We start from the raw sequence: 26,379 nt of genomic DNA, 5'->3' as shown, positions 1-26,379 counted from the left end.
GAATAAGACCAGCATATTTTTTTTTTCAGTCAAAATCATTAAGAAGCTTAGTAAGCATGAGTTGAAAGCAGTTCTATAATGGGAAATGTATTAGGCAGCAGGAGGTGTAAGCAATTCCAGTAGCAAAAGTAATAGAGATATTGCATCATAAGGAATTGACTGAGGGATTTTGATTTTACAGGAAAACCCAAGAAATTCCTGCTCCATGACAGGAGGAAAGAAAAAACCAAACAAACCCCAAAAACAAACAAACAAAAAACCCCCCATCATTTTAGCTCTAGTTCCTAAAACATCTGTTTCCATACTCAGTAAGACCAGAAAGGTTTACCATCCATGTGGTACATACAAGAGATAAAGATAAAAGGAATAATAAGCTGTTTATTAGGTAGTAAATCATTCAATGATGCGAGAGGTTTCCATGGAACCAGCTCCCGTTTTCATGAATTAAGAGACCAGACTGTGCTACATCAAGTGACAGAATTACAGGAAATGGCTTTTCACATGATGTTTTTTATGAAAGCTCATTTGAGGCATTTTCACTGGGACTCAAAGCTAAATTTAAAATGCTTTTCAAAAGAGGTTTTTTTCACATTTTCCTGTACCACGTAGACCATACATTGCACAAATCATGTTTTAGACTATTTAGATAAGCTTTTCAAACTAGGGCTTATTTAACAAGATTCGTTTTTGCTTTTTCAGTAATAATTCAAAAAACCCTACACTGTGTGGCATTAAATCTCCTGAACAGTCTTGGTGATAAGAAAGTACAAATGATATGGTGAATAAAACAATAAATTAAAAAACTATCAATTAAAAGGATTTTTAAGATTTACTAGAACACCCTGGCCATTAATATAGCTATGAACTCATGAGGTGTTTGAATACTCTTTTTCTACTTAAGACCATCCATTTCCAGGAATTCATCACTAGTACAAACTAGCAAGGTGACAGCCTCAGTGACAGGAGATCACAGTGGCAGAAGAGGCAAAGGGCTTTCCTCAGTGTACAGGTACTTACAGGCAAACAGCTGCCCATCTCAAGGCCATGCTCAAGGCCCTCCCAAAATGAGGCATTCCTGTAGCACGGCCTTCAGACCAGCACTGAGGGACTCACTCACTGCAGTGAGCAATCCACAAAACAGGAATTGTCACACAGAGCCAGCCTCCTGAGGACACGCACTCCTTCATACCCTGCAGAGCTGTGAACCTCCTTACACTGGGTCACAGCTCATTCCTGGGTTTTTCTTGCTTTACAAATATAATTTCATTCTTATCTAGGTTAAGATACGGGAGCCTCAGGGAGGCTCCACTGATCATTACCTCTGCCTCTGAGAAACAAAAGTGAAAAGCAGGACCATGGAATCTGGGTTAGATGAAAATTAGATCTAAATAATGCCAACATCAGCACAAAACGATGGTCTCCTCTGGCAGCTATACACACAGCACAAACTTATCTCATGAGATTCCAGAGAATAGGAGTTGTTGGATACTGTAGCAAAAGACCCTCTTTTTAAAGGAAAAATGTCATATGCTTGTGAAATGCTTTGAGTTATCAAAGATTTTTACTGCAGAGTTAATGAAAATGTTCACTGAACATTTCACCACTAAAAAGCCCACTACTATCCACAGCTCAAGGTCAAAAGAAGACTGTTTCACCAAATCTCTCAAAGGTCAAAAGAAAAGGAAAAATTTAATACATAAATATATACATACATCAAACTGAAGTAATAGTTATTCCAGAAACAGATTTGACAGAAGATCAAGCACAGTTTTCCCAGAAGTACAGTTTCTCAAGTCAACGTTTTAATTTTAGCAGTTTGCAGCAGTGATGCTGTAATGCCTGGCATAAAATTAAGTACAACTTTTAAGTGGTACAGTTATCAGTAAAATAAAAGAACCCAAATTACTAATGTGAAATATGACTGCGTGTAAGTGACAAAGAAAAGAAAAACCTAGCACATTTACTCTCTATGGCAAGTACTTCACGTGCATAAACTTTGGACACTGCCTGGCTACTGGGAAGAGTTCAACATTAACCACATTTTGGATGACTGGGGTAGAGAGGAAAAATATCACAAACACACAGATTGACAGTAGACTTTTATTAACATATCTTACAATGTCAATTACTGTATTCCTAGTTTTATGCTCTTCTGATGTGTTATAAAGATTGATTTAGATTCTACAGTAATGTACTGTACTTAAATGATCATTCATACAGGATACCACACCAGAATATTTGAGTAATACACGCACACACCACTCTAGTTTGGACCTGTTATTTTTCAAGGTTAGCTTAATAAAGTAGGATTTAAAAAGTTATGGGGGAAATCAAAATTCTTGTTTAGCAGCATGCAAGGACATTCAAGTACAATTTTTCAACCAAGAGATTTTTTTGTTGTTGTTTTTAAACTGACTGGTGACTAATTCACCAGTGCTAAAATAAACACCATGAAATACCCGAATGTTAAAGTTAAGGCCAATAGTTTTACTTCACAACCATATGCACAACCAGAGAACATTCCATTTTAAATAAAACACAGTAATCAAGTTCTGGATACGTTATCTCTTGTAAGTAGAGCATTGGAGCTTCAAACTACAGATTACTGAAGTTCATGAGCCCTGTAATATTGTTATGCTGGAGATGTAAAGAATCTTTTTGCTCTTAAACCACATTTACAAAATGGCCTGATATTCATAATGAGCTATGCAAAAATATTACAGGCAGAACTTATAATACAGTATCAAAAAAGTAATACTTTGGAAAAGACATAGCCATTTAGTTGGTGTAACAGAGTAATTCTAATCTTACAGGAAGTACTGTAATACTTTTGAAATATTTATATATTTATACGTAGTATAAACTTCAGCATCCTTTATTGTGGGGTGTTTTGAATTGCAGATATCCAGAAATATTAATTTCTAGTTAGTAACTTTTCCTTCTGTCCATACTCCTTGATTGCTATACAGTCATTTTATTTCCCCTATACACTTTCCACAAGATAATGACTTCCACGGGGGCACTGTTTCCATTGTGTATGTGGTTTTATCATAAGATGTTTTTATTTTACACATACAAATTTTATTTTACACGCAAGCTATGAAAGTCAAAACTACCAGGAACTGCTTGGTAGTACTGTATGAAATAGCCAACAAATGTCCAACACTTGTGAAAAAAATTAGTAGCAATATATTACATACCAGTATTTAACTGTAATCTTTCTTACCTACTTACACTGTGGCGTTTCACCCAGTCGTGCCCATTCTCATGAATTTTTTTTTTACCCCTTGAAGTATAAACTGTTTTGGCATTCATCCAACAAGGCTGCATATGCATTAGTTGTTCATCTACACTATCCTGTTGATTTTTTTTTCCTTTTCAGGAAACCAAGCAGAAAGAACAGTGATTACTATAAACAAATACAATGTTGAGGAACCTCCTGAAATGACAGGGAAGATAAAAACTTAGGTTTCGTTTGCAGAATAGTCTGCACATTCCTTATCCCATCACTCAGAAACATACATCTGGTTTGAAATGGCAGGCAAGCTTTTGGTTCTTATGTTTGTAACTGGGATCCACTATGTTGGGAACCATATAAATTTTCTATATACAGCAATTTCTGTATGTGTTATCACTGACAACTTATTCATTTGATAGGGGGAAAAAATACCTCCTCTCTGGGGAAAAAAAAAAAAAAAAGAGTATTCTGGATTACATTAAGAACAGTAAGATACCTAATTTACAGCTATTTCACTTCTTTATGGAGAAAAAAAATTGTTAATTTCCTGAGAATGCGTAAGTTTTCAGTAATGCCTGAACTGTTTCAACAGACTTCTTATGAGGTCTCTTTAAAATTCAACTTTCAGACCAATTGTTACCATGCAGTCTCACAACCATTTTACAAACCCTGTCTAATTACAGCTGTATATCAAGCAAAAAACCTCAAACTGACACAAAAAAGGCAAAGAAATTTTATCCAACATATTTAGTAGATGTAGTAGACATGTACACTGTTTCAGCAAAAATTGCTAAAAACTCAACTCCATGCAGAGAAAAATAAAAACCCAACAGCTATCCCTGGAGCCTGTATTTTACTGTAAGTAAAATTTGTGCTTCTTAACAATTATGGGCTTAAAAAAAAAGAAAAGAAAAGAAAAATGGACTACTGAGTGCAATAGATTTCTCACACAATTTTTATGATTTAATTTCAAATTATTGTATCACTTAGTAGCAGCAGCTAATTTTGCAAAAATTTTACATGTTGACAAAGCTCCACTTCCCTTTTAAGCCCGTACCCCACTCTACCCCAAGGCAAAGAGCTAAACTCCCATTCAATTAAAGCTATTGTCAGTCAAGATGCATTCACTTATGGAACAGCAACGACGTGGTGTGCAGAGGATGAGGATGATGATTCACAAGCCATTATAATGTGGCCCCCATCGTTTATTGATGTGATCAAAAGTATGAGACACCCACTGCTGCTCAAGCACTTTGTATCTTTCCTTGCATATGTAGAGGGGTTTACCACGCCTGTAGGGGAAAAAAAAAAAAGTTAATATGACAAATAAATGGAAAACTGCTTCATTATATAAACAACACACTATATATAGACTCATACAATTTTTTCTTTTTGTCTTTTTCCTTTTTTTTTTTTTTTTCCCCAGGAGAAGTAGGATTTTGGGTTTGTTTTTAATAAAGATAACTGCTGGGACTTCCCTTCTTCCCTCTTCGACAGCAGAATCCAGGAAACACCCCCTGTTCTCTCAGGCACACGTAGCTTGGAAGCTATATTCCTTCTCTACACTGGAATCCAACTGCACATTTTAAAGGCCAAACAACAACTTTGGAAGAGACGTGTTTCCCAATGCAACACTCACTGCATTAACTGTCACTGAATTGACTGTCACTGGGAATGGCAACACAGGCATCTGTCTGTTGGGAGCCTGGTGTGGATAACTCAGTAATCATGATTACATCACCTTGGGGCCAAAACAAATAAACAAAACCCTAAAAAAACAAACAAAAAAAGGGCATGAAAAAACAGTCAGTCCAGTTTGCAGTAAATGTGGATTATCCACTCAAGGAAGGTGAAGATCTATTGTTATCCATGACTGCATATGATGCATAACATAAAATTCATCTGCACTGAAGGACAGCAATGAATCTCACTTGTCAGGTAGCAAAGAAAACATTACCTAAGATCTCTGTCTTCTTCACCATGTGCATCAAGATAAACAGAACCCCAAAGGCAGAAGCGATGGCCTCGTATGATGATGATTACAGATGCATTAATCAAAAGAAATATTCCTGTCCCAGCTCCACAGTTTTGAGAATGCTGTAATATTATAAGTGTAGGGAAGAGTGCAAAGATTACATTAGTGTCTGTCAACATGATAACAAAAAGGATTTTAAAAATAGTAATTAGTTTTGCATGAAGTAGCATACATGTTATTTTACTAAGAAACAGTATGAGAAGGGATGACCTGCCCTGAATTCTCCAAACTGGAACTCCACTTCTTGTGCTGCTATATTAACACTTCCATACAAAAAGAGTTCTCTGCTCCAAAAGGGAAGATATTCCCTAACATAGAGAAATACAGTTACCTAACAAAAAAGAACACTATATCCTCTACAATATTTAGAAATTGTTGTACAGGAAACTATAGCATGACCAAGTAATTTTCACAGATAGCAAGAAGAGAAAGTATTCAGAAAAATGTAATATAACCCCTTTCACATTAGTATCTATTGGTAATCACTTGCTTTTTCAATCCATGCTCACAGATCAAAGTTGGAGGCCTTAAAATTATGCTTATCTGCCTACAGTCTGCAGATCACCAGTGTGAGACAGGTGTATCAGACAGTACTCCAGAGGAAGGGAAAAAAACCCATGCACATTGATAACTGTAACCCATGCACATTGATAATTGTATGTATGCAGAAAGTGAGAAGACAAACCAGGAAAACTGATATAATATATGAATGGTCAGAATGTAGACAAATTTCAGTTTATTATGAATCAAAGCCATGTGTCAACATGACACACAGTGTAAGAGTTTTCAAAGGGGGGAAACAACAGGCTATGGCCTAAAAAAGGTTAATAAAGTTGCTCTCTAGAATCCAGTCTCATTCTTTCTATCTCTCAAACATAAGCAATAAAACATAATGGTCCCTTTGAAAAGTTTATATTAAGGTCCCTTCCAACCCAAATTATTCTATTGATTATATAAACATGTTCTGGGAATAAAAGCATCAAAACTGAGCAATGGAGCCATGAACTATCCATGAGTGTGAGAATCAATTACAAAATCTGAATTAACTCTCTTACCAGTACACATTCACAGTAACTCTGTTGTTTGCAGCACAGTCCTTTCAAGCATACAAAAGTACCACAAACTAGACAAACAGCAGGGTCTTTAGGAACCTTGGTACAAACAGTACAAGTCTTTCTGTGATAATACTGAAAAATGGTATTATAATTCTCAGGCAACTGGAGGAGGCGTGGCAAGCCCCACTTGGGCTCCTGGATAAGCAAAACCTACAAGTAAGATAAGAACAATGTATCAGGTTCTGTGCCTTTTTTATGCATTTATAATTTCTAAGAGAAAAGAACACCAAAGCAGGAAGGCATGCAGTATAAAAATCTCTTGCCACTTCTGCATCTTATGAATTTAGAAGTCAGAAGTCAACTAGAAATAGTCACCTGCCTCTGGCTAAACACTCTCTCTCAACTGTGGTCACATTTCATCTTTTGTCATGGGTAAAAAATTAATGCTTACATTTTCCCAGGGACATATTCGAAATGTGACACTTTAAGCACAAAAATCTTCACAGCTAAAACAGGATTAAAACTGATCTAAAGACTCCCACTCACTGCATCAAGTTATTTCTGGCAAAATGAACACACTGATGCCAAGCCTTGACAGTAACTACAAAAGCTGTCTCCAAGCCAAAATTTAAACTAAAACTTTCAAAACCAGAACTGAAGTTAGGCTTTGTAAATGCTAATGGATGACATTCCAAAACTGTGTGGCACACATAAATTTTGAGACCATTAGCAACCAACCAAATTTTAATGGGGCAGGCACTACTTAAATACAGTTTTCAAATATAAGTCTTTGCTTTTGCTCTTAGAAACACTGTCCAGTTTTATGTGAGGTTTTTTGTCTGTTTTTGTTTTCAGGTTTTTTTAAGGCAGTAATGCCTTTTCATTTAACCTACTAATTTTTACTGGCTGCCTACAGCAACCATAAAAAAGTGTTTCTTCTTTCTGTTTTTAACCAATCCAACCCACAACTCTTATCTAATATTTCCAATTAAAAATTCTCTCTCATTTACAAGTCAGGTTCTCAGATACTTATCCAAAACAATAGTGTATTAACATAGTGAATCAAGCAACAAATAGCTGCTTCCACATCAGGACTATTTTGGAAAAAGTAATTTTGCCACATACCTTTACTTGATCTGGATGTCTCTCTGCAAATGAAGCCAATTCTGAGCACCACTGAGATATCATGTCAAATGCTGGCACTGGCCAATCGAGACAAGAGGCACTGGTGAACTGATGAGCTGACTGAAAAGATGGTAACAGACCCAGGCAATTGGCAAGAACTGTGAATTCTTCATCTTCCTTTTAGGTATAAAACCAGAGAAATTTAGTTCAAAACCTACACTCTGAACTTTTAAATAGTTTATTAAAAAGGTGTCTATTCCAGTAACAACAGTAAAGAGGTAGTACAAGATGCTAACAGTCATATTCAGAGACATAACAACCTTTTATTTTTTTTCAAGGTTACTTCTAACTGGCTTCTCAAAATACGGGGAAACTGGTCAGAATTTAAAAAAACAAAAACCAACAACCAAAACCCAAAAACCACACCACCAACAACAGCAAAAAAACCCAAAACCAACCAACCAACAAACCCAACAAATCTAAAGCTACACAAAACCACAAATCCAAAAAACCAAACAAACCAACTCTCCCCCAGGTGCCCCAGCAGTTTTTTTCCTGTTTAGTACCCCAGACTGGCTTGTAGCTGGTTTAGAGATGAGACAGATTTTGAGGCAAAGAAACGAGGGAGCTGACCTGCAGCAAATTTAATTTAAATCAATCATGGAACTTAAATGTAATAGTCTGCTGATGCAATATGTCTGAGAATTATGTCCAAGTATTAACAGGCATTAAATAAAACAGGAATGAATTCCAGTTTGTGTGGAAATTATGCTATTTCTGAAAATACAGGACAAGTCTTAAATGTATGTTGTTTTTTTATGAGACAGGTATCTAGGACCTAATAAAAGCATGTAGGTGTTGACTTTTAAGAATGCAGTACCATTTTTCTGGGAAACTGCCATGAAAATAAATTCATCTAAAAGAAACAATGCTGCAGAGGAATGCTAGAAAGTACAATTTAAAAAAATTAAAATTTTAGGATAGAAAATACGTACCATGAACAAGACACCTTAAAAGTCTTAGTTTTTGCTCTCTAGCTTTTAAACGGAAACATTTGAGTGTGCCCTTCTCAATTTGTACCTGGCAACTGGGCAAATCCCCTCCAAAAAGATGGTGTTGCAGAAGGCTTGTGATCCTGAGGAAAGGCAGGCAGAACTGCTGCAGATAACACTCTACAGAATCACGATTTACCTATGGGGGAAGGAAGCAATTACTAAATACTGCCCAAGATAAGTTGTCTCCTATGATACTCTATAAACCACTGCATCACGCATACATTCCTAAGACCACAATTTCACTAATAACCTGAAAAAAATATGTGGGTTTTCTTTACCCCTTGAAAAATGTTTTTTTCTACTTAAATACTCAGTTTTCCAAATTTCTGAAAGGTCTTTCATACCTATGATTAAAAAACCACGATTATAAGAAGTACTTTTCAGTAACTTTCTCAACACAGCACTGGCCATATATTATTTTAGTAAAAGAAAGATTTGCACAGGCAAACTGTCCCAAAGGGATCTGCTTTGATCTAGAAAATAAAACATTGTACTACAGTCTTTAGCAAGATCAGAGAAACATCATTATAACAATGAGGCTGAAAAACTTAAATATGAGACAGAAAGGGGACACACTGGATAAATTCTCAAGAGATTTGCCAATACCAATGTTAATTCTTCAGTCTCTCCTTCTTCATAGATCTTCCCCTTAGACAGCTCACTAATCACATGACCCAGCAATACTTCCCATGATTTTTCTCCACTGGATGTATTCTGCAAATAAAGAGGAAAGCAAACCAAAATTCAATGGTCATGAAAATGAAAAATTGTTTCTGAAAAAGTACATTGAAAAAGTGCATTGAAGTACATTCCCTTTTGACAAACATGCCAATTCTGACATACAGATATGCAATGCTTTTTAAAAAAATCTACAGCAAGGGACTGTCTTTAGCTGACAGTGCAAAATATGAATTGCTACTTCAATTACACATCTTCTATACTGAGTGTTATATGAAAACACTTCTATAATGTTGCTTTTTTTTTTCCATGTTTTTTTTGTGAGTATAAAATGCCTACTTTACAGTTAGGTAGAATCATTGTCTGATAGATACATTGTGTTTTTACAGAATCTTAACTGTAGTAAAAATAATTTCTAAAAAGAAAATTAAAAGTTTTCAAAAATGTACCAACCAGAATGAGCTAGAAAACATTTGTTATGTATTTTAAATTGAAACAAATCTATCAGAAAACGCAAAGTTGTGTTTGGAAATGACAATCCACACCTACTACAGATGGGAAAAGTATTCAGTGGAAAGAACAAATAGCCACTTAGCTTTGTGCCATGGCATTTAAAGGCAATAATTATAGAAAGCTATCAGAAATAGAAAGCAGCATTCCGTTTAGGGAATGATAGGAGTTTTGCGTTCTGCTAGCATATAATCACCATAACAAACAATGAGGGAGTGGAACCTTACTGGGATGCTTTTAAGAAAATTCCCAAGCAGCTACATAAGATTAAAGGTATAAATACTTCAGTAAGTAACAATGAGTATAATTCATCAGTTGGTTTCTTTACTGTATTTTGACATTAATTATAATTTTTAATTTTAGATCAGGTCTTCAACTATCAGCATCAGGAAGACAGACTTGGTGTTTATATTTATTTATTTTAAGATCCAGAATGTAACATATACCCAAACTGGCAGTTAGGACAAACTTTTAGGCTTCTTAAGACACTTTGAGGCCCATTGCAAATACAGTAAGAGTAAAGCTGGGAATCAAAAGTACAATGTCCCCCTCTCAGTCCTACTGAGAAGTGAAACTCAGTGTTGTTTATCTCAAGGTCTGAGGCTCAGGCAGAGATCACCCTAAGCTCATACTGCCAAGCTGCTGTCAGAACTGGAACCTTTGTGCACAGATCACTGCTGTGACAACAGGAAGGAAGAGGAGGTGTCCAAGGGAGAGAGAGAGAGAGAGAGCTGCCACTGCAGCACATACCCTGCGTGGAGCAGTGCTCGTATCTACCTCCTGCCTCTTTGCTCCCCTCCTTGGAAAGCTATCAGCCCTCCCCAGGCTTCCCACAGGAGAAAAGTAAAAATTCTCCACCTGTTGTGTTACTAGAATTACACTAAATGTCAACATCTGTTCGTAATAACGTACTGTGTGATTTTACATACTCATCTGCTACTATTTCCTTCTTCAGAGTATCATCTAAAGACAAGCATACTAGTGGAAATTCCACTAAAATGGACCCTCTCAAATTCCAAGAGAGATGGCTGCTTCATAAATCAAATATCTGAACCATTTTTTCAAGTCTCAAGTACAAAGTGCTTTTTGTGAAGCAAATGCTTTCCATGGTTCTATCAGACAACACCTCAGTATTACAAGTAGCAAGCCCATCTACCACATCCCAGAAGTCTATTTTCATACAATAAAACCTCTTACCGTAGACAGAAAATTAAGCATTGTAAATGTATGTTCAGATGAAACTCCAACCTCTGCTACTAACAAAAAGACAGTCCATGTTTATATGAAACAATACAATCTGGTAACACAGCTGGGTAGCAGCCTCTTTATGCTTCCTAACACCAACTTTAAACTCCAAAATTATCTATCACTCTATCACTTAAGTAAACAGAAAATGGGGGGAAAAAAAAAAACCTCACCAGCAACAATCTTAAGCAAATATCCTTCAAATTCTGAGAAAATTACAATTTACTAATTTGAAAATTAAAATTTACAAATTACAAAAGTTAACAAATCATAGCATTGCCCAGTGATATCAAATGCTTAAATCAAGTCCAGACAGAGTAGCAGTTTGGCCAGCAGATAGTTTATCTTTACTGTCTCAGAGTTGCAACTAGTGAGTTTGACAAATTTAACTTGTATGTAAAAGCAGGTCATGCTTCCCAATGTGCATCCTGTTTTAGAGACAACAAAATCTAAGGCCCAAGTCTTGCACAAAGGGAGATTCCTCCTCCCATTGCTTCTCCCTGCTCCAGCACTGCCATCCTTTCCCTTGGTCTGACACCAGTGCTCTTCTGTCATGGAAAATCAATCTGTGGAATGGAAGACTCACCAACAGGTTAAATGAATGCCAGCGCCAGCACAGGGAACTGTGTCTTTTGGTGGGACTGGCACTGAATCAGCTGAACTGAAACAGCAAGATGCATCTTCACTTTACTTGGAAACACTATCAAAAGGCAAGGAAAAGCTAGTGAAATATATACCTGCCTAGACTACTGAGGCAGTACAGCCTCAGACTGTCAGCACCGAACAATTGCTGATAATTTCAACATAAGCTTTGGGCTGTGTGCAAGGACAGTGCTGCTTAAAGCATATTTTGTAACCACAAGGAACAGCACGTTAGAACACTCGAAGGTTAAGGAGTAAGCAAGACGATTAGATTAAGGGACTCGGCAAGATAGCAACATCCACGAAGAAGCTCGAATGTGTGAAAGACAAGCTTTGTTAGTTAATTGTTGCTAAATGTTTTGTAGCCAATCAAGTTAAAACGTGTGTAACGAGATGTAGAAATCACCAATCAGCAATATGTATACGTGGCATTAGCTCTTAGATTAGTGTATAAATATTGCCTTCTGATTCAATAAAGTTGGACATTTGTTTGCATCAAACTGGGTCCCTGTTTTGGACTGCAACAAATGGTGACCCCCCGACGTGATCCGGATTGAAGATTATCCGGTCGCAGGTCTCCAAGAACTCGACAGTGAAGAAAAAGGCTGAAAGGAAGCCGATAATTGTGGTGCGCACCCTCATCACCTCCTTGCGATTGGCAGGTGAGCTTGGAGAAACTTTTTGTTATGGGTTTAAAAGAAGAACGAGACGTTTATTATACTTTAAAGACTTTACTTAATAAGGATAAAAAAGTTATACCGGGCCATGATCTAAAACTGCTTTTAAAATGGACTCGTGAGCATTTTTCTGATACCAATTTGGTCTCTATTTATGACCCTACATTTTGGGACGAGGTCGGAGTTAAATTATGGGATGCCACTACACGGGGCGATAATGAAACCGCCAAACTCTTAGCACCTTGGCGAACGCTTTTTGAAACTTTAAAAGGGAAAGACTCTACTACTTCATCTGGCCCCCCTTCCGCCCCCCCGCTGCTAACCACTGCCGCTATGGTGAATGTGGATTCGGAGCCAGACCCCTTTGACCCAAACCCTATCGATCTTGAATCAGAGCCTGACCTGTATCCTGATGACTATAATGACCCGCGAAGTGTATGGGCGGCGATTAAAGTTGAGGCACAAAAATCAGGGAATATGGACATTGCTTGTTTAATTGAAATCCCCCCAAAGCCGAAACCACGTAGGACAGACAGAGGATCCATGATAGCTGCGCCTGTGTTGTATGCCGGGAAGGGGCGACCTCAATGGACCGCGCTGAATTTCTCTATTGTAAAAGAACTTCGCCGCACTGCAGCAGAAAACGGCTTAAGCTCCCACTATTTTCAAGGCTTGTTTGCAAACGTTTGCGAGGGGCATGTACTTACTCCTTATGATTTAAAATCTATTGCTGCTCTTCTTCTCAATCCCGCGCAACAATCATTATGGGAATCGCGTTGGAGAACGGCGGCAGAAAAACTGCTACAGGAGTATGCAGCCGGAGATAACCAGCAGCTGCAAGCCCTTACAATTAACCATCTCATGGGTACGGCTGAGTTTGGCGACCCCGCGAGACAGGCTCGAGATGTCCCGAGAAGGGCACTGATAGATAATATGCATATAGCAAAAAGAGCCTTGTTGCAAATCCCTGACGCAAATAAGCCTGAAAAAGCCTTTACAACAATTTCTCAGGGGCCAAAGGAATCTTATATGGATTTTATTTCAAAATTGCAGGATGCCCTAGAAAAACAAGTTGATAATGCCGAAGCCCGAAACATTCTCCTTCTTAAATTAGCCGCTGAAAATGCTAATTCTGATTGCAAAAAGCTTTTGAAAACTTTACCTAATCCTAACCCAACTTTAGTTGAAATGATGGAAGCCTGTAATAGGTTTGGGTCTTCCGAACATAAATACGAAGTTATGGCAGCGGCATTCAAAAATATCCAGCTCACTCCAGCACAGCCTAGATTCTCTGGGTCCGCCCCTATTTGTTACGGTTGCGGGAAAAAGGGACATTCGCAAAAGCAGTGTCGAGCTAGAACACTCATTCCTATTTGTAGCCGGTGTCGAAAAGGTCGGCACTATAATAGCCACTGCTGTTCTAAGTTTGATATAGATGGGAATGTGATACTTCAACGTCAGAATGCCCTCCAGGGAAACGGGAGGCAGAGCGCGGGTCGGCGCCGCGCTCCAACACCAATTTGCATGCCGAATCAGCAGATGCACAATCTTCCGCAACCACAACCGCCAGCGCTAATGCCGACCCAAACACCATTCGGGCCACCAGTGGCAGCGCAGGCTTGGACCTTTATTATAATTATACCTCTAAAAATGTATCTAAATCCACTAACAAACTTTTATTGCTTCCCCTGGGCTTGTTTTTTTTATAGACCATGGCCTAAAAGTTGCTGAGGAAAGTGAGAACTGCTCCTCGTACATAGAACACAGAGTCAAAAAAAAAAAAAAAAAAAAAAAAAAAAAAAAAAAAAAAAAAAAAGTGTGTGTGCCTTTGCTGTTTATAGGCTTGGAGTTTTGTCTCTTAACAATTTTATTTGGCTTTTTAGGTTTTAATTTGGCAACCATGGAGGAAACTAGGACTCCACCGTGCTGTGATCCGGGAGGGGTCTGGGGACGCTTTTGGGGCCCCCCGACCAATTTTTGTCGGATAAGCCTCCTCTACCCCCTTGGTTCTATGCACCAGTGGACATCTGAACTTCCTCATACTAAAAAGTTGTTAAAGTCCTTCCACTGCAGTGTGAAATGTCCTTTTAGTATTGTGTTGTATTGATAACATGTTTTGTTAGTGTTGTAATTCATGTGATCGTTTATATGTCGACTAAGGGATCCCTCGTCTATATGTTGATTGTTGATTGTGCTATTCTGTTGTACTGCTCTTTTTATTGTTAGCTTTTAGGTCATATTTGTGAAGATTTTAATGGAATGTGTTGTATGAATCTTTCTGATCACTCTCAATCTATACATGCTGCAATACAATCACTTAAAGAAGGGGTTGCACATTTGCAATCACATTTGCTTTCTTGCTTTTGCTAACATTGCTACCTTGTATCTTCCAATGTTTTCAACGGATGCTCAATCCTGTCATGAAAAGAGTTTATCTTGTTCAGTCAGAAGGGGGAATTGAGGCAGTACAGCCTCAGACTGTCAGCACCGAACAATTGCTGATAATTTCAACATAAGCTTTGGGCTGTGTGCAAGGACAGTGCTGCTTAAAGCATATTTTGTAACCACAAGGAACAGCACGTTAGAACACTCGAAGGTTAAGGAGTAAGCAAGACGATTAGATTAAGGGACTCGGCAAGATAGCAACATCCACGAAGAAGCTCGAATGTGTGAAAGATAAGCTTTGTTAGTTAATTGTTGCTAAAGGTTTTGTAGCCAATCAAGTTAAAACGTGTGTAACGAGATGTAGAAATCACCAATCAGCAATATGTATACGTGGCATTAGCTCTTAGATTAGTGTATAAATATTGCCTTCTGATTCAATAAAGTTGGACATTTGTTTGCATCAAACTGGGTCCCTGTTTTGGACTGCAACAGACTACCAATTTTGTTCTCTGCATCTTTATCACATGAGCACTCCAGAACAAATATTAAGAGGAATTTATGTGGCTAGCCACACAATCAACAAATAAGAAAAAGACATTTGGGGTTTTTTTCCTCACCACCAATTTTGCCTGCTTTTCTCACAAAGAAGCACATCAGATCAAGCCAGAGGTTACTTTAGGAAGGCTTCAATTGGACAGGAAGTAAAGTTGCATTTAGTCGATACCATTGCAATAAACTCAAGACTGGAACTGCAAAAATACAGCCTCAAACCTGAAACTCAGTTCTGGAACTAGATACTCACTGTGAAGCTTTTTAGTCTTGTCACATACCAAAAACTGCACACAAAAACACAATACTGGATTTTTGTGAAGCAGAAGCAAATTATTATATTCAAAGCAAAAGTATCTTCCTACCTAGAAATGCACAAGCAGAATTTAATCAATGTTTTAATAAATTAACCAACCTTTTTGAGAGCTCCTGACTCTTTCCATGCTATTCTGTCTTCAGCACTGCATTTGACAGAAAGTGCTGCCAGGGCTTGAGTGTACAGTAAAGTGAACAGCACTTTTATAATGCAGGTGAAGTGTTCTGTAAAACAAATAAAGTAGTTTTAAAACACTTGGTATTTTTAGCAAATATATTGATAACAGAGTCTCTAGTTAGGGGAATAACGTTTCTCAAGTGAAAAACAAGCACTATTCAAAAAGTACAACCCCCCCCCCAAATGTACAAAACAACCTGAATGTATTTACTGGCTTTCAGAAATGACTTGGCAGCTGTAGAGAACAGAACAAGTACAAGGGAAGTAATTTTCCACTGCTCCATATGTTCATCTTAATCCTGATCAGCAGTGACTTCCTCCTAGGGACCTGGTGACATTACAAAATTCTATTTTGTCCAAATGTTACATCAAGTTTAGCTACTGATTACTGATAGCTACAACTAACTGGGTACTGTAGATGTAACCAAATGCATGTCCTATTATCTCTTCTGGTGATGATTAAACCATCTGGGGTAAATTACAGTCATACAAATACTGGAAAAGTTACATTCTCTAAGAAATCACTGCAAGGACATGGAGCATTCTTCAGCTTCTGTCCCTTCACTTCCAGATATGGATCCAGCTGTATCAGACTTGCTGCAAAGCACTTTTTAATGCCTACCTATTTACTGGACCTTGTGTGAATCCAAGAGGACAAGAGACTGACTGTCATTTTAAAGCTGTCTTTTGAAAGATCTTTATTTGTTTACAACTTTTCATAGTATTAAAGTACTATTATCTCTCACATATAGGCTGCAGGAAAAAAAGGCATTGGAATGCTTTTAGGGAAGTCAGCAACAGGCAAAATAAGACTTCCTAAAACTGTATCAGGGAAAAATAGGACTGTGACCAGTCTCTGAAATGAACATAGGGAGGCAATATTTGTTTCTCTTATTACTTCAGTTTGTATTGCCCTTCCCAAATAATCTGATTTTTTTTTTTTTAATCAAGGCAGATCAAAGAATTTTCTATCATAAACATGACCATAAATATATATCTAAAACAATGTATACAGAAATTAGGGTTTTAAAAAGACTTCTCAGGCTTTGAAGTCAAGCAAAACAATTTTATTTACATAAGCACCTCACAAAAATTGGGTTAAATTCATGCTTTTGTCCCAAAGGATTTAAACAAGCTTTGTATGTGAAAATGAAAAGGAGGTAAGAGAGATGAAACTCCTTCTCCTTTCTTGTATTTAATATCAAAACCCACCACTGGGTTGTAAAGCAAACACAGCTGTAACTTGAGTACATAATTAAATTTGTGAAATAATAATTGCTTTTTTATGTAACAAGTATTTACAAATCAATGCAGACATGGATTTTGAAAATTTTAAATGTCACCGAGTATATACAACAAGAATAATCTAAGCACCTAAATGATGACTTGTAACTAAGTAATAAAAAAGGTGTACTTCTGTCTTATCTTCCTATTGAGCTTATGTTAAACACGACCACAAACACTGCTATGCCTCATCTGCCCATTCTACAGCAGGCAGCATAATAATAATCTTTCCTCTCCACATTGCTACAAGAAAGCTGGGGAGCTACCTCTTACAAAAGCACATTGTGCCAAAGAGGGTACATTTAGATTAGACATAAGGAAGAAATTGTTTAGTGTCAGAGTGGTGAGACACTGGAGAGATTGCGGATCCCCCCAATCCCTGGAAGGGCTCAAGGCCAAGTTGGATGGGGCTTGGAGCAACCTGGTCTAATGGGAGGTGTCCATGCTCATGGCAGGGGGGTTGGAACTAGATGATCTTTAAGGTCCTTTCCAACCCAAACCATCCTCTGATTTTGTGATTTCCCCAGAAGAATCCACCAGATCCCTTTAGACTTTACTGTTTTCCTCTGCTGAAATCTCCACCTTCTTAAGCAATTGTCCTCCTGAGCAGTGGGCAAGCTCTGAGTACATTTTCTTGGACATAAAGCTATAAAATTAAACCACATGCACTCACAGAATTGTAAAAATTTACTCTTTTGCCTGAGCTGCAGTCTATATTTGTAGGTAGAACTGAACTCAAGTTCACATTAGCAGCACAGAGGTGGGATGCTGTGTACTGAGCACCAAGACTCTGAAAACAAGTATTTTATGGCCGCAAAAACATCCCACGGGAAACACACGGTATTACTAACAATATGCATCTGTATAAATTTCATTATTAAATCAGATGATATACACTAGCAGGCAACAACTGCGTAAAGAATCTACAAAGCAAACCAATTGCAAAATCAAGGGCCTAGGAAAGAACTTCAGATAAACCATGAAAAGTATATTACAAGTTCCAAGGTACAGATAAATACTTCAGCTTCCACACTGAAACGATTCCAGTTGATTACATTGATTCTATATTTAGTCAAGATCCTTATCCAGTCATTAGAGAAAAGTGCCAGTGTTTGCCTGAGAGATGCTTGCTGGTTTGTTTTTTGGGTTTTTTTTGAATGTCATTGAAAATTCATAGAAAAAGAAACTGTCAGCACACCCAGGTCAGGTTCTTCAGCTGAATTTAGGTGTTACCCACCAGAGAAGCAAATCTTTCCCACAGTCCATAGAGGCTGGGCTAAATTCTCAAAACCAGCTTTCAAGTTAGAGCATATCCATCACTCTTAAATCCCGGATTTCATGAAGCAGCACCATGGGCTACATCAGAGCAACACCAGGCTCTGTAAGAGCAGAGTGGCAAACACCCACACTGCTGCATGATGCTCCTTGGGTGTGCAGCATCAAGCACAGCACCAGGCTTCTACTGCCCAGTTGGCCACCATTTCTATGCATCTACTAGCCTCAGGCTCATGCCTGCTCACTTAGACCCCTGTTTTTAAATACTTTGCAACAGTGCAGTATTTTTGAGATTCAAAGCAGTGCAGAAACAAACCACAGGAAGATATGAGCACTCTGAGCTTCCAGAAACATGACCACAGCAGTCCCATATTAGGAAAATGAAAATTTTTATTATTACTGGCAACAGTGAAGAATGTGAAATGTTAATGAAATTACTTCTTCAGCATATAGAAAATATGCAGAAAAGGGTGGTGGGGGGTGCTGAATTCAATTTACAGGGACAGATTTAAGTTCTGTTAACCACTGAGCCACTGCCTCCATTTTTGTACTACTTTCCTTCATATGCAACACCCTTTTCTCTTTCTGTAGGAAAGAAAAGGAGCTGTATGTTCCAAAACCCAAAATCCTTGTTTTCCAAATCCTTGTTAAACAGTAATGACATTTTTATTGCTTTAATCAATGTTGGATTGACAAAGATACCAACACTCATCCAACTCATTACAAACGTTCTAAACCAATTTGTTATTATGTATTTTTCTGAACTGCATTGTATATTTTGTGACAAAGAAATAATGAAGGATTTTTTTTTAATTCTGCCTAACCATTTTGATGAAACAAAAATTAGAATGATAATTGGCAATTTATTTGCTATTTAATGGTTTGAAAATCTGAAGTGGTTACCATAATTTTCCTCCTGCCACCTGCCATTTCCCTTTTAACTGCAACATAAAGTAAACCTAAGAGCAAAGACCAAACTTTGTGTGGTATTATACAGAATTTTCCACACAACACCTTACTAATAATAGAATGTTATCCATCCTAGGAAAAGGTGTACTTTCATAAATGGTGTTTTTAGATGCTTGAATATAAAGTACAAAAAGATCAGCATTTCTACTTTGGCTTCACCAATTCTTTTCCCTGAATTTCAGAAGAAATTACTCTCATTTAACTTTTTTGGAAAGACTTAATAAAAGCAGTAAACAAGTTAAGTTAAACTGAAGTTAAAAAACCCAAGTAATTTTGACAACAGGCTTACTATTAAAAAACACTTGTATTCTCATATTTTCATATTGTAATAATTTACACAATCCATAAACATGTACATTGAATCAAAAACCCACAATGTTAACAGATACAGAGCTGAAGCTGAACATTCAATAGTGAGGACTGAATAGCTTTTAATTGGAAACAGTTTCAAACATGCTTCATAAATTAGGCATATGCATCAAGGGCAGAACAGTCCCTGTATTTACCTACTCATAAGTTACCAAAACTCACCAGGTGTCAAAATTACCACCCCCAAAACAGATACACTGATTGTTGTGATATAGTAAAAAGATATTTATTTGTTTGTTCTCATTTAAAATAAAGGTATAGCTATAAATAATCAAGCCAGAGACCAGGAGGTCTAAACTACCCCCATCTTCAGAAGCATGCACTATTAGCAAGATTGACCAGGTTCACTTGTTTTTTTACACAGAAAAAGAAGTTTAGATTTTTAAACTCTTTTGATTTTAGTAATAAAAAATTTAGTTCTTAAATATTTAATCCAAACTATACTATATGCTGTCTGTTGAAGTTGCTGCATTACAGCAATTACCATCTTCATATAAGAGCTCCTGCTATGCAAGACTGCTGCAATTTAAACTCTGAAATTCAAACTAAATTACAATCTTTCACCCTTAGGCACTCAGCTCAACTTGCAGTACTGAGCTGCCCCTCTAAGCAAAGAGATGAGGGTCAAACAAAGGACAGTTTTTCTTCAGTAAAAGTATTTAAGTTTTTGCTTGGCTCTTGTATCTTTACTGAATAGGCTGAGTGATAAGGTGGGAAGACAAGGGACACAGATAAGCTTGTCAATCCACAGCAAAAGTGTCTGTTCTATGCCACCTTCTGTAGATAAGGCAGAAACATTATTTTAGAATATGCAGTTAACCAGCTGTGGTTTACCATCCTGGAAATCAATAGGACTGTAGCCTCATATATGTAACTATCTAAATATACATATTTTTGTAGCATACCTTTGTGCAATGGTTGAGGCATGGTTAAAATCTGGATAAGCAAAAGGGATGAGACATCTCTGTAAAGCACAGGAACTTCTGGCAGCTCTTCACTTACCAGCCTGGAAAGAAACCCCCCCAAAAATAACAATTAATTTTCATATTTTATTTTGTATTTTATTTTAAATATTATTACATTATATAGCAAGCTTACAGAAGCCACTTAACTGATAATTCAGTAAGAGATCTTGATTTTAAAACATTTAGTTTTACCGATGTATTGAAAAACCTCATGAGGAGGTTACCACTTGGGTACCTTATTTTTTTCAATATTTTACAAAGTTTCTAAAACTGCCTGAGGTCGTTACTCCTATGCACTGACTCAAGCAACATTCTGTATTTCACTTTTAGAGCTTGCAGCCTAATGCAGGAAAACAGCCTCAATAGTAACATAATACTTTAATTGTTTTGCAAAGCCTGGCATTTCCCAAGTATTCATGCAGTAGCAACAATGAATCCTCAAATTATGATAAAGTTTCACAGACTGCTCCTGTTGGAAATCACTGAGACCTTAGAAAAGGTATTGCTTTCCCTTATGTGAGGAAACACAAAAGCCTAAACACAGGTGGTATTACGCAGTCTTACACACAGTTTTTTTAACCCCACGTGGCTGGAAGCATAGCAAACAGGCACATACAGCAAAACTGCAAGCTTCTTAACCACTCAGATTCACTGAATACTGTAACATCACCCTGTAGTCTTATACATCAAAGCAGAAAGTGTTTGCTGATAGGATCGAGTATTTTTTTAGACTGGTATAGCAATATTCAACAATATTCTATAGATTGAACAGCTGACTCAGAATGGTCAAAAATGAAAATTGTTCTCCCCTCTTATTAATACAGAGAGTGAAAGAGACCTCAAGCAGGAGCAGGTGGCATAATGTGATATGCATCCTCCACTGCCCCTGGTCCCGTCCCCTTCCCCCTTCTGAAAGGGGCACAGAACAAGGTGCTGTTTGGGTTCTTATCCCCATTCCCAAACACTGGTGATGCTGGCTGGCTGGCTACTGAATGCCAATGGAGAAACTGAGGAGGTGTTTGAGAGATTTATGTGTGCTACTACCAAAGGAGCTCTATCACAAGGCTCTAGTGCCACTGACCTTGAGTGTTCCATGGAAAATAGTCCTCAAAAGCTTATTAGAAATAGAGGAAAATGTTACAAAGGAAAACATTAAACCTTACCAAATTCCCTTCAACTGCCATGTCACTGAAATGCTGCTCTGGAAGGCAATTTTCTTTATATTGCTCCTTAGGCTTTTTGTTACTTTCCTCCTCTTTTGTCATTCTTCTAACTGGTCAGAAATGCAGGAAAAACTGTTCTCCCCCTCCTGGTAAGATCTTCCCTTACTCTAGGCCTCTACACCATATGGCACTTCACTGGGTGCTCCATACAAACCTCCTTTGGAAGCTGAGAAATCAAAATACATTCACCAACTACAGTTTCAAGGCTATGTTCATCTTTTGTTCCAGAATTCTCAACTTTCCTGCAGGTAAACCACAACTGATGAAGTGCTAGATAGTTGCATTGAAAATATACATACATCCTTATTAAGATCTATCCCAAGAACCACTGCTTCCCTCTCCTCCTTTTGCTTGTTCTACAAGACACTGTGGACCACAGTTTCCCAATGAGGCTTTCTTAAGCCCTGCAACAAGTCCCCAAATTTTTGTAGAAACAGAATCAAACAGAGGAAAAAAACACACAGACAAGGCAAAAAACACACAGACAAGGCATGTAAGTTCTCTCCTGTCTCAACCCTGCCTTTTCAGAGCACAAACTCTTGGTGGATCCAATTATTGCCTCTCTTCCAAGAGCACTAAACTCATTCTCTGCTGCAACTCAGATGGCACTGGCTACTCCACTAGCTCAGAGGATGCCTCTCTTCATGAAGACAGCAACACCCCTTGGTGCAATCTGTCACACACAGGAGACAAACAGTTCTTGCAGACCATGGACTGGGAAAGGTTGTCCAGAGAAGGAGTGCAGCTCAGACTGGGATCCACCTGGCTGGAGAACAGCTGTGTGGAAAGGGACCTGTGAGTCTAGGTGGACAAAAAGCTCAACATGAGTGAACAGTGTGCCGCAGCAGCAAAGAGCCAACAGGATGCTGGGCTGCATCAACAAGGGCATCAACAGTTGTTCAGATTTGGTACCCACTCCACAAAAAGTATGTGGGCAGGCTGGAAAGGGTTCACAGAAGGGCCAGGAAGATGATCAGAGGACTGGAAGACCTGCCATATTAAGAAAGTCTGAGAGAACTGGGTTTATTCAGCCTTAAAAAGAAGGCTTAAGGGAGACCTTATTATCATGTACCAGTACATAAAGGGTAGCTACCAAGAAGATGAAGACTCCCTTTTTGCAAGGAGTCACATGAAAAAGACAACAGGTAATGGGTACAAGTTACTCCTGGGAAGATTCTGACTGGACTCCAGAAGAAAATTTTTTACTACAAGAACAGTTAAGACACTGGAATAATCTCCCAGGGGAAGTGGTGGATTACCCCACAATGGACAGTTTTAAGACTCAGCTTAAAAGGGTCCTGGGCCACCTCATTTAAACTTTATTATTACCTAGAAAGGTTGGACCAGATGATCCCTGAGGTCCTTTCCAACCTGGCATTCTATGATGGTATAATTCACCTGCAGTGGGATGTGGATGCATACGCAAGACCCTTAATGCCATCTCATAGCTCTGGAGATCCAACCAGCTTATCACCTCTGAGGCACATAAACATGATGCTGTTGTTGGAAGGAGACTCCTACACAATTACTGATTTCATAAAATCAGACTTCTTTCTACAAAATGCACTGCTAGGAGTAATTTGTGATACGAATTTTAACATGCAGAAGCAGCCATTTAAGAGAAGGATTAAAAGAACAGTGCTACCAACTACGTATTTCTGAAATACTCTCCTTCTTCTCTTTCCCAGCTCAGTAAGGCACATTTTAAATTAATAATTGTATTAAATGGCTAAGGTTTCCAATCAGTTTATGCAATTGTGGGAATAAGCACAAATGGCTTGGTTGATAAAATGAAGTCACACGAAACATGGTCTAACTGGTCCTTTCGAATTAATGAACCCAAACAGCTACACAATAATCACTATCCATAATGTCTTTTGTTTTAATTGATAATTTCATAAAATGACTGTTTTAAAACACCGTAACATGTACAAATATACATATTTACATATGGGAGCCTCCCAAATAAAACCAAATATTCTAAAAATCAGTTTACTGAATTCTAAGGGAAAAAAAGGGGGCAAAAATTTTTATCGCATTACCAAGTCTCATTTTCAAAATTATACAGGCAATATCTCATTACATCTTTGTAATTTTACTTTTATCTATAGAGAGGTCTATTGTATGATCTATGGCAATTGAGTTATAAAATAACCCTTGTTAACTTTAGAACCATGGACACTTCTTAAATTACTTCTCACTTTTAATTTTATATATAGATTTAGAAAAACTTTGATTTGGAATAATAATAAGACAAAAAATAACTCCCTCTGGTCAAATTTAGCTGAACACCTCTTTCTGATATGTATCAATGCCTGTATCATTTAACAGTCAGATAACAATTAGGTCAGGTAACTGTTCTGATAAAATTAGCAAATATTGTTATATATACAGAATACTATGATTGACTGGTGACATCACAAATGAATGAACTCATTTTCACATGCAGGACTGAACTCGTCTAATTTATTTATTTCATATGAATTAGAGAAGGGAAGCAACATTAAATGTCAGGGGTTTAGGATAAATTGCTTCCATTTGTGTCAAGCACTGCTACATATGAAACACTTAAAAACTGCTCTGTCGTTTGTTAAGAGCCTAAGCAACTTCTTCATTATGACACTATAACTGAATTCATAAAATATGTTTAGAAATGCATTCTATGGAAGTCACCCATACTGTTAATTGTCAGTGCATGTGAAAGCTTTATAAATCTGAGTTTACAAAACACTGTGCCACAGAATCCCTGAATAAAACAAAAGTAAGCACAATTTCGGAGGGCACCAAACTGATATAAAATGATTCAAATGTATTACAGTTGTATGCTGAATCCATTAAAAAAAGCGATGGGGGAGGTGGCAATAAACTGCACGGTGCAATAGAAACCCATACAAAATAAAAAATGCATTGCTCAACTTCCTCTATGGAACTGACCTCGCCTCCCATCCAAGGTAATTGGGCTGCACCTCTCTCTGTGCCAATACCAGAGCTGTCTATCAGCTGACAGCTGAGCAACTCTGCCTCTGTGTTCTGCAGCCTGCTCCTGATAGAGGTTATCTGAGAATCACTTCTTTGGGAATGGATACAGAGGAACAGAAAATTCTGTTTTGAAAAGAGCAGAATTCGCTTATGAACTTCTTCTTTATATATATATATATATATATATATGCTCTCTTTCCCTTCCTCTTTCAGGTAAAGATAAAGAAAATTTTTGCTTGATGCTAACTCCAGATTATTATAAAGTTAGAAAGTCTATAAATAAAGTGGAAGCTTTGAGCCTCACACCTCTTCAGACTGTCAGATAAAGAAAACCTGAGACAAAGGCATATATGGATCCAGCTGAACAAAGGCTTAATCAACTAGGGCAAATTTGTATTCTCTTCAGTACTCAAAGGATGAGAAACACAGCCCACAAATCCCAGCCTGCAGAAAGGTCAGAGTAATACAAAGCTTCTGATGTTCATGATAAGAAAGTAGAATTCTACTGTTTATTCTGGCTACACTCTAGGATATAACCATAATTTCATATTTGCTCATTGTGTCACAGCAGATTTTACAGGAAGTCAGTTTTCCTCACAGTATAACAAAGACTTTCACTGACAATACTACCATCAGGCATGTCTCATTTTCTCATTCACCACTGTGCCCCCAGCACTCCCTTGTCACCAGCTCCCAAAGTTATTCAAATTAACCTTTTTAAAAACATGGATTAGTTCTTTGACTTTGTTGGTGATGCAGCCTGGTCCAGTTACATCAATACAGCCTAGAGAAGATGGTGAGCTACAGTACAAGCGAAGGAGGAAACATCAAGTACTCCTGAAGCTGGAATTATCTTCAAAACCTCCATATCATAATGTCTCCTGAGACACTGGTGTTTCAGGCTAGATTTGTGTGTTGATTAGATAGATCATGTAAGTCCTGTTGCAGCATGTGTATGTATACACCACCTCTTGCACAAACCTTAACTACACCCCAATGTCCCACCATCCTACTCTCTGTCTGCTTTGGACAAGTTTCATAGAAACTGTTTTATTTTTCCCATTTCTGAGCAGTTCCTGTGATGAAGACATGACTTAGGAGGTTCCCATGCACAGTTACTCACTCCCATCCTGTGCTCAGTTTGTTGCCCCAGCACTATGACACCATACACAATCCCCAAGCCAATCTAGGTTAGAACAAAACAACAGCAACTTCAGTAAAAATAACCTTGTACATTTCAGCATTTCATCACCCAATTTTGACCCCTGCAAGTTCTTCCACTGCAAAGATCCTTAATGCTTTAACGAATCTTTCTTTGCTGATGCATTTTTGTCTGTCAAAACAGACACAGAAATTTCAGCTTTCACAGAGATGTAAAGTTAAAAGAAATTTATATCCTTTTATTTCAGGCTTGCCATTCCTGAAACTTTGGCTATTTAGACTAGTTCATTAAATTCATATCGGGGCTTAGTAATTACTGCTTCCAGATGCTCCCTTCTCTGCCCCCTGCCAAAAGCTATTATTCCCCACTTACACCACAATAACTGTTTATTTGATCACCCTTGAAACCACATCAGCCCCTAGCAGAACAATTTGCTGAAGCACAGCCTGTGGGACCAAGTGCATAT

The 26,379-nt window shown here is 37.8% G+C and overlaps 1 protein-coding gene across 7 annotated transcripts in view; it reads right to left on the bottom strand.

The window, feature by feature from the left end:
• Window positions 1–2,086: 2,086 nt before the first annotated feature.
• UBR3 (ubiquitin protein ligase E3 component n-recognin 3) overlaps window positions 2,087–26,379 on the bottom strand; it is a 107,105-nt gene continuing 82,812 nt past the window's right edge. For all 7 annotated transcript variants that reach the window (XM_030453992.1, XM_030453994.1, XM_030453989.1 and 4 more), the window contains 8 exons: window positions 20,490–20,590; window positions 15,610–15,734; window positions 9,115–9,222; window positions 8,534–8,644; window positions 7,454–7,630; window positions 6,329–6,538; window positions 5,196–5,335; window positions 2,087–4,530 (listed from right to left, as the gene is read on the bottom strand). In XM_030453992.1, coding sequence (XP_030309852.1) covers window positions 4,413–4,530; window positions 5,196–5,335; window positions 6,329–6,538; window positions 7,454–7,630; window positions 8,534–8,644; window positions 9,115–9,222; window positions 15,610–15,734; window positions 20,490–20,590 — 1,090 coding nt within the window. In that variant the 3' untranslated portion in view covers window positions 2,087–4,412. The remainder of the gene's footprint in view (window positions 4,531–5,195; window positions 5,336–6,328; window positions 6,539–7,453; window positions 7,631–8,533; window positions 8,645–9,114; window positions 9,223–15,609; window positions 15,735–20,489; window positions 20,591–26,379) is intronic.

Source organism: Calypte anna, chromosome 7 (genome assembly GCF_003957555.1).
Source record: "Calypte anna isolate BGI_N300 chromosome 7, bCalAnn1_v1.p, whole genome shotgun sequence".
Classification (NCBI taxonomy): Eukaryota; Metazoa; Chordata; class Aves; order Apodiformes; family Trochilidae; genus Calypte; species Calypte anna.
Note: the sequence above shows the minus strand (reverse complement) of the source record. Positions and strands in the feature narration are given on the sequence as shown.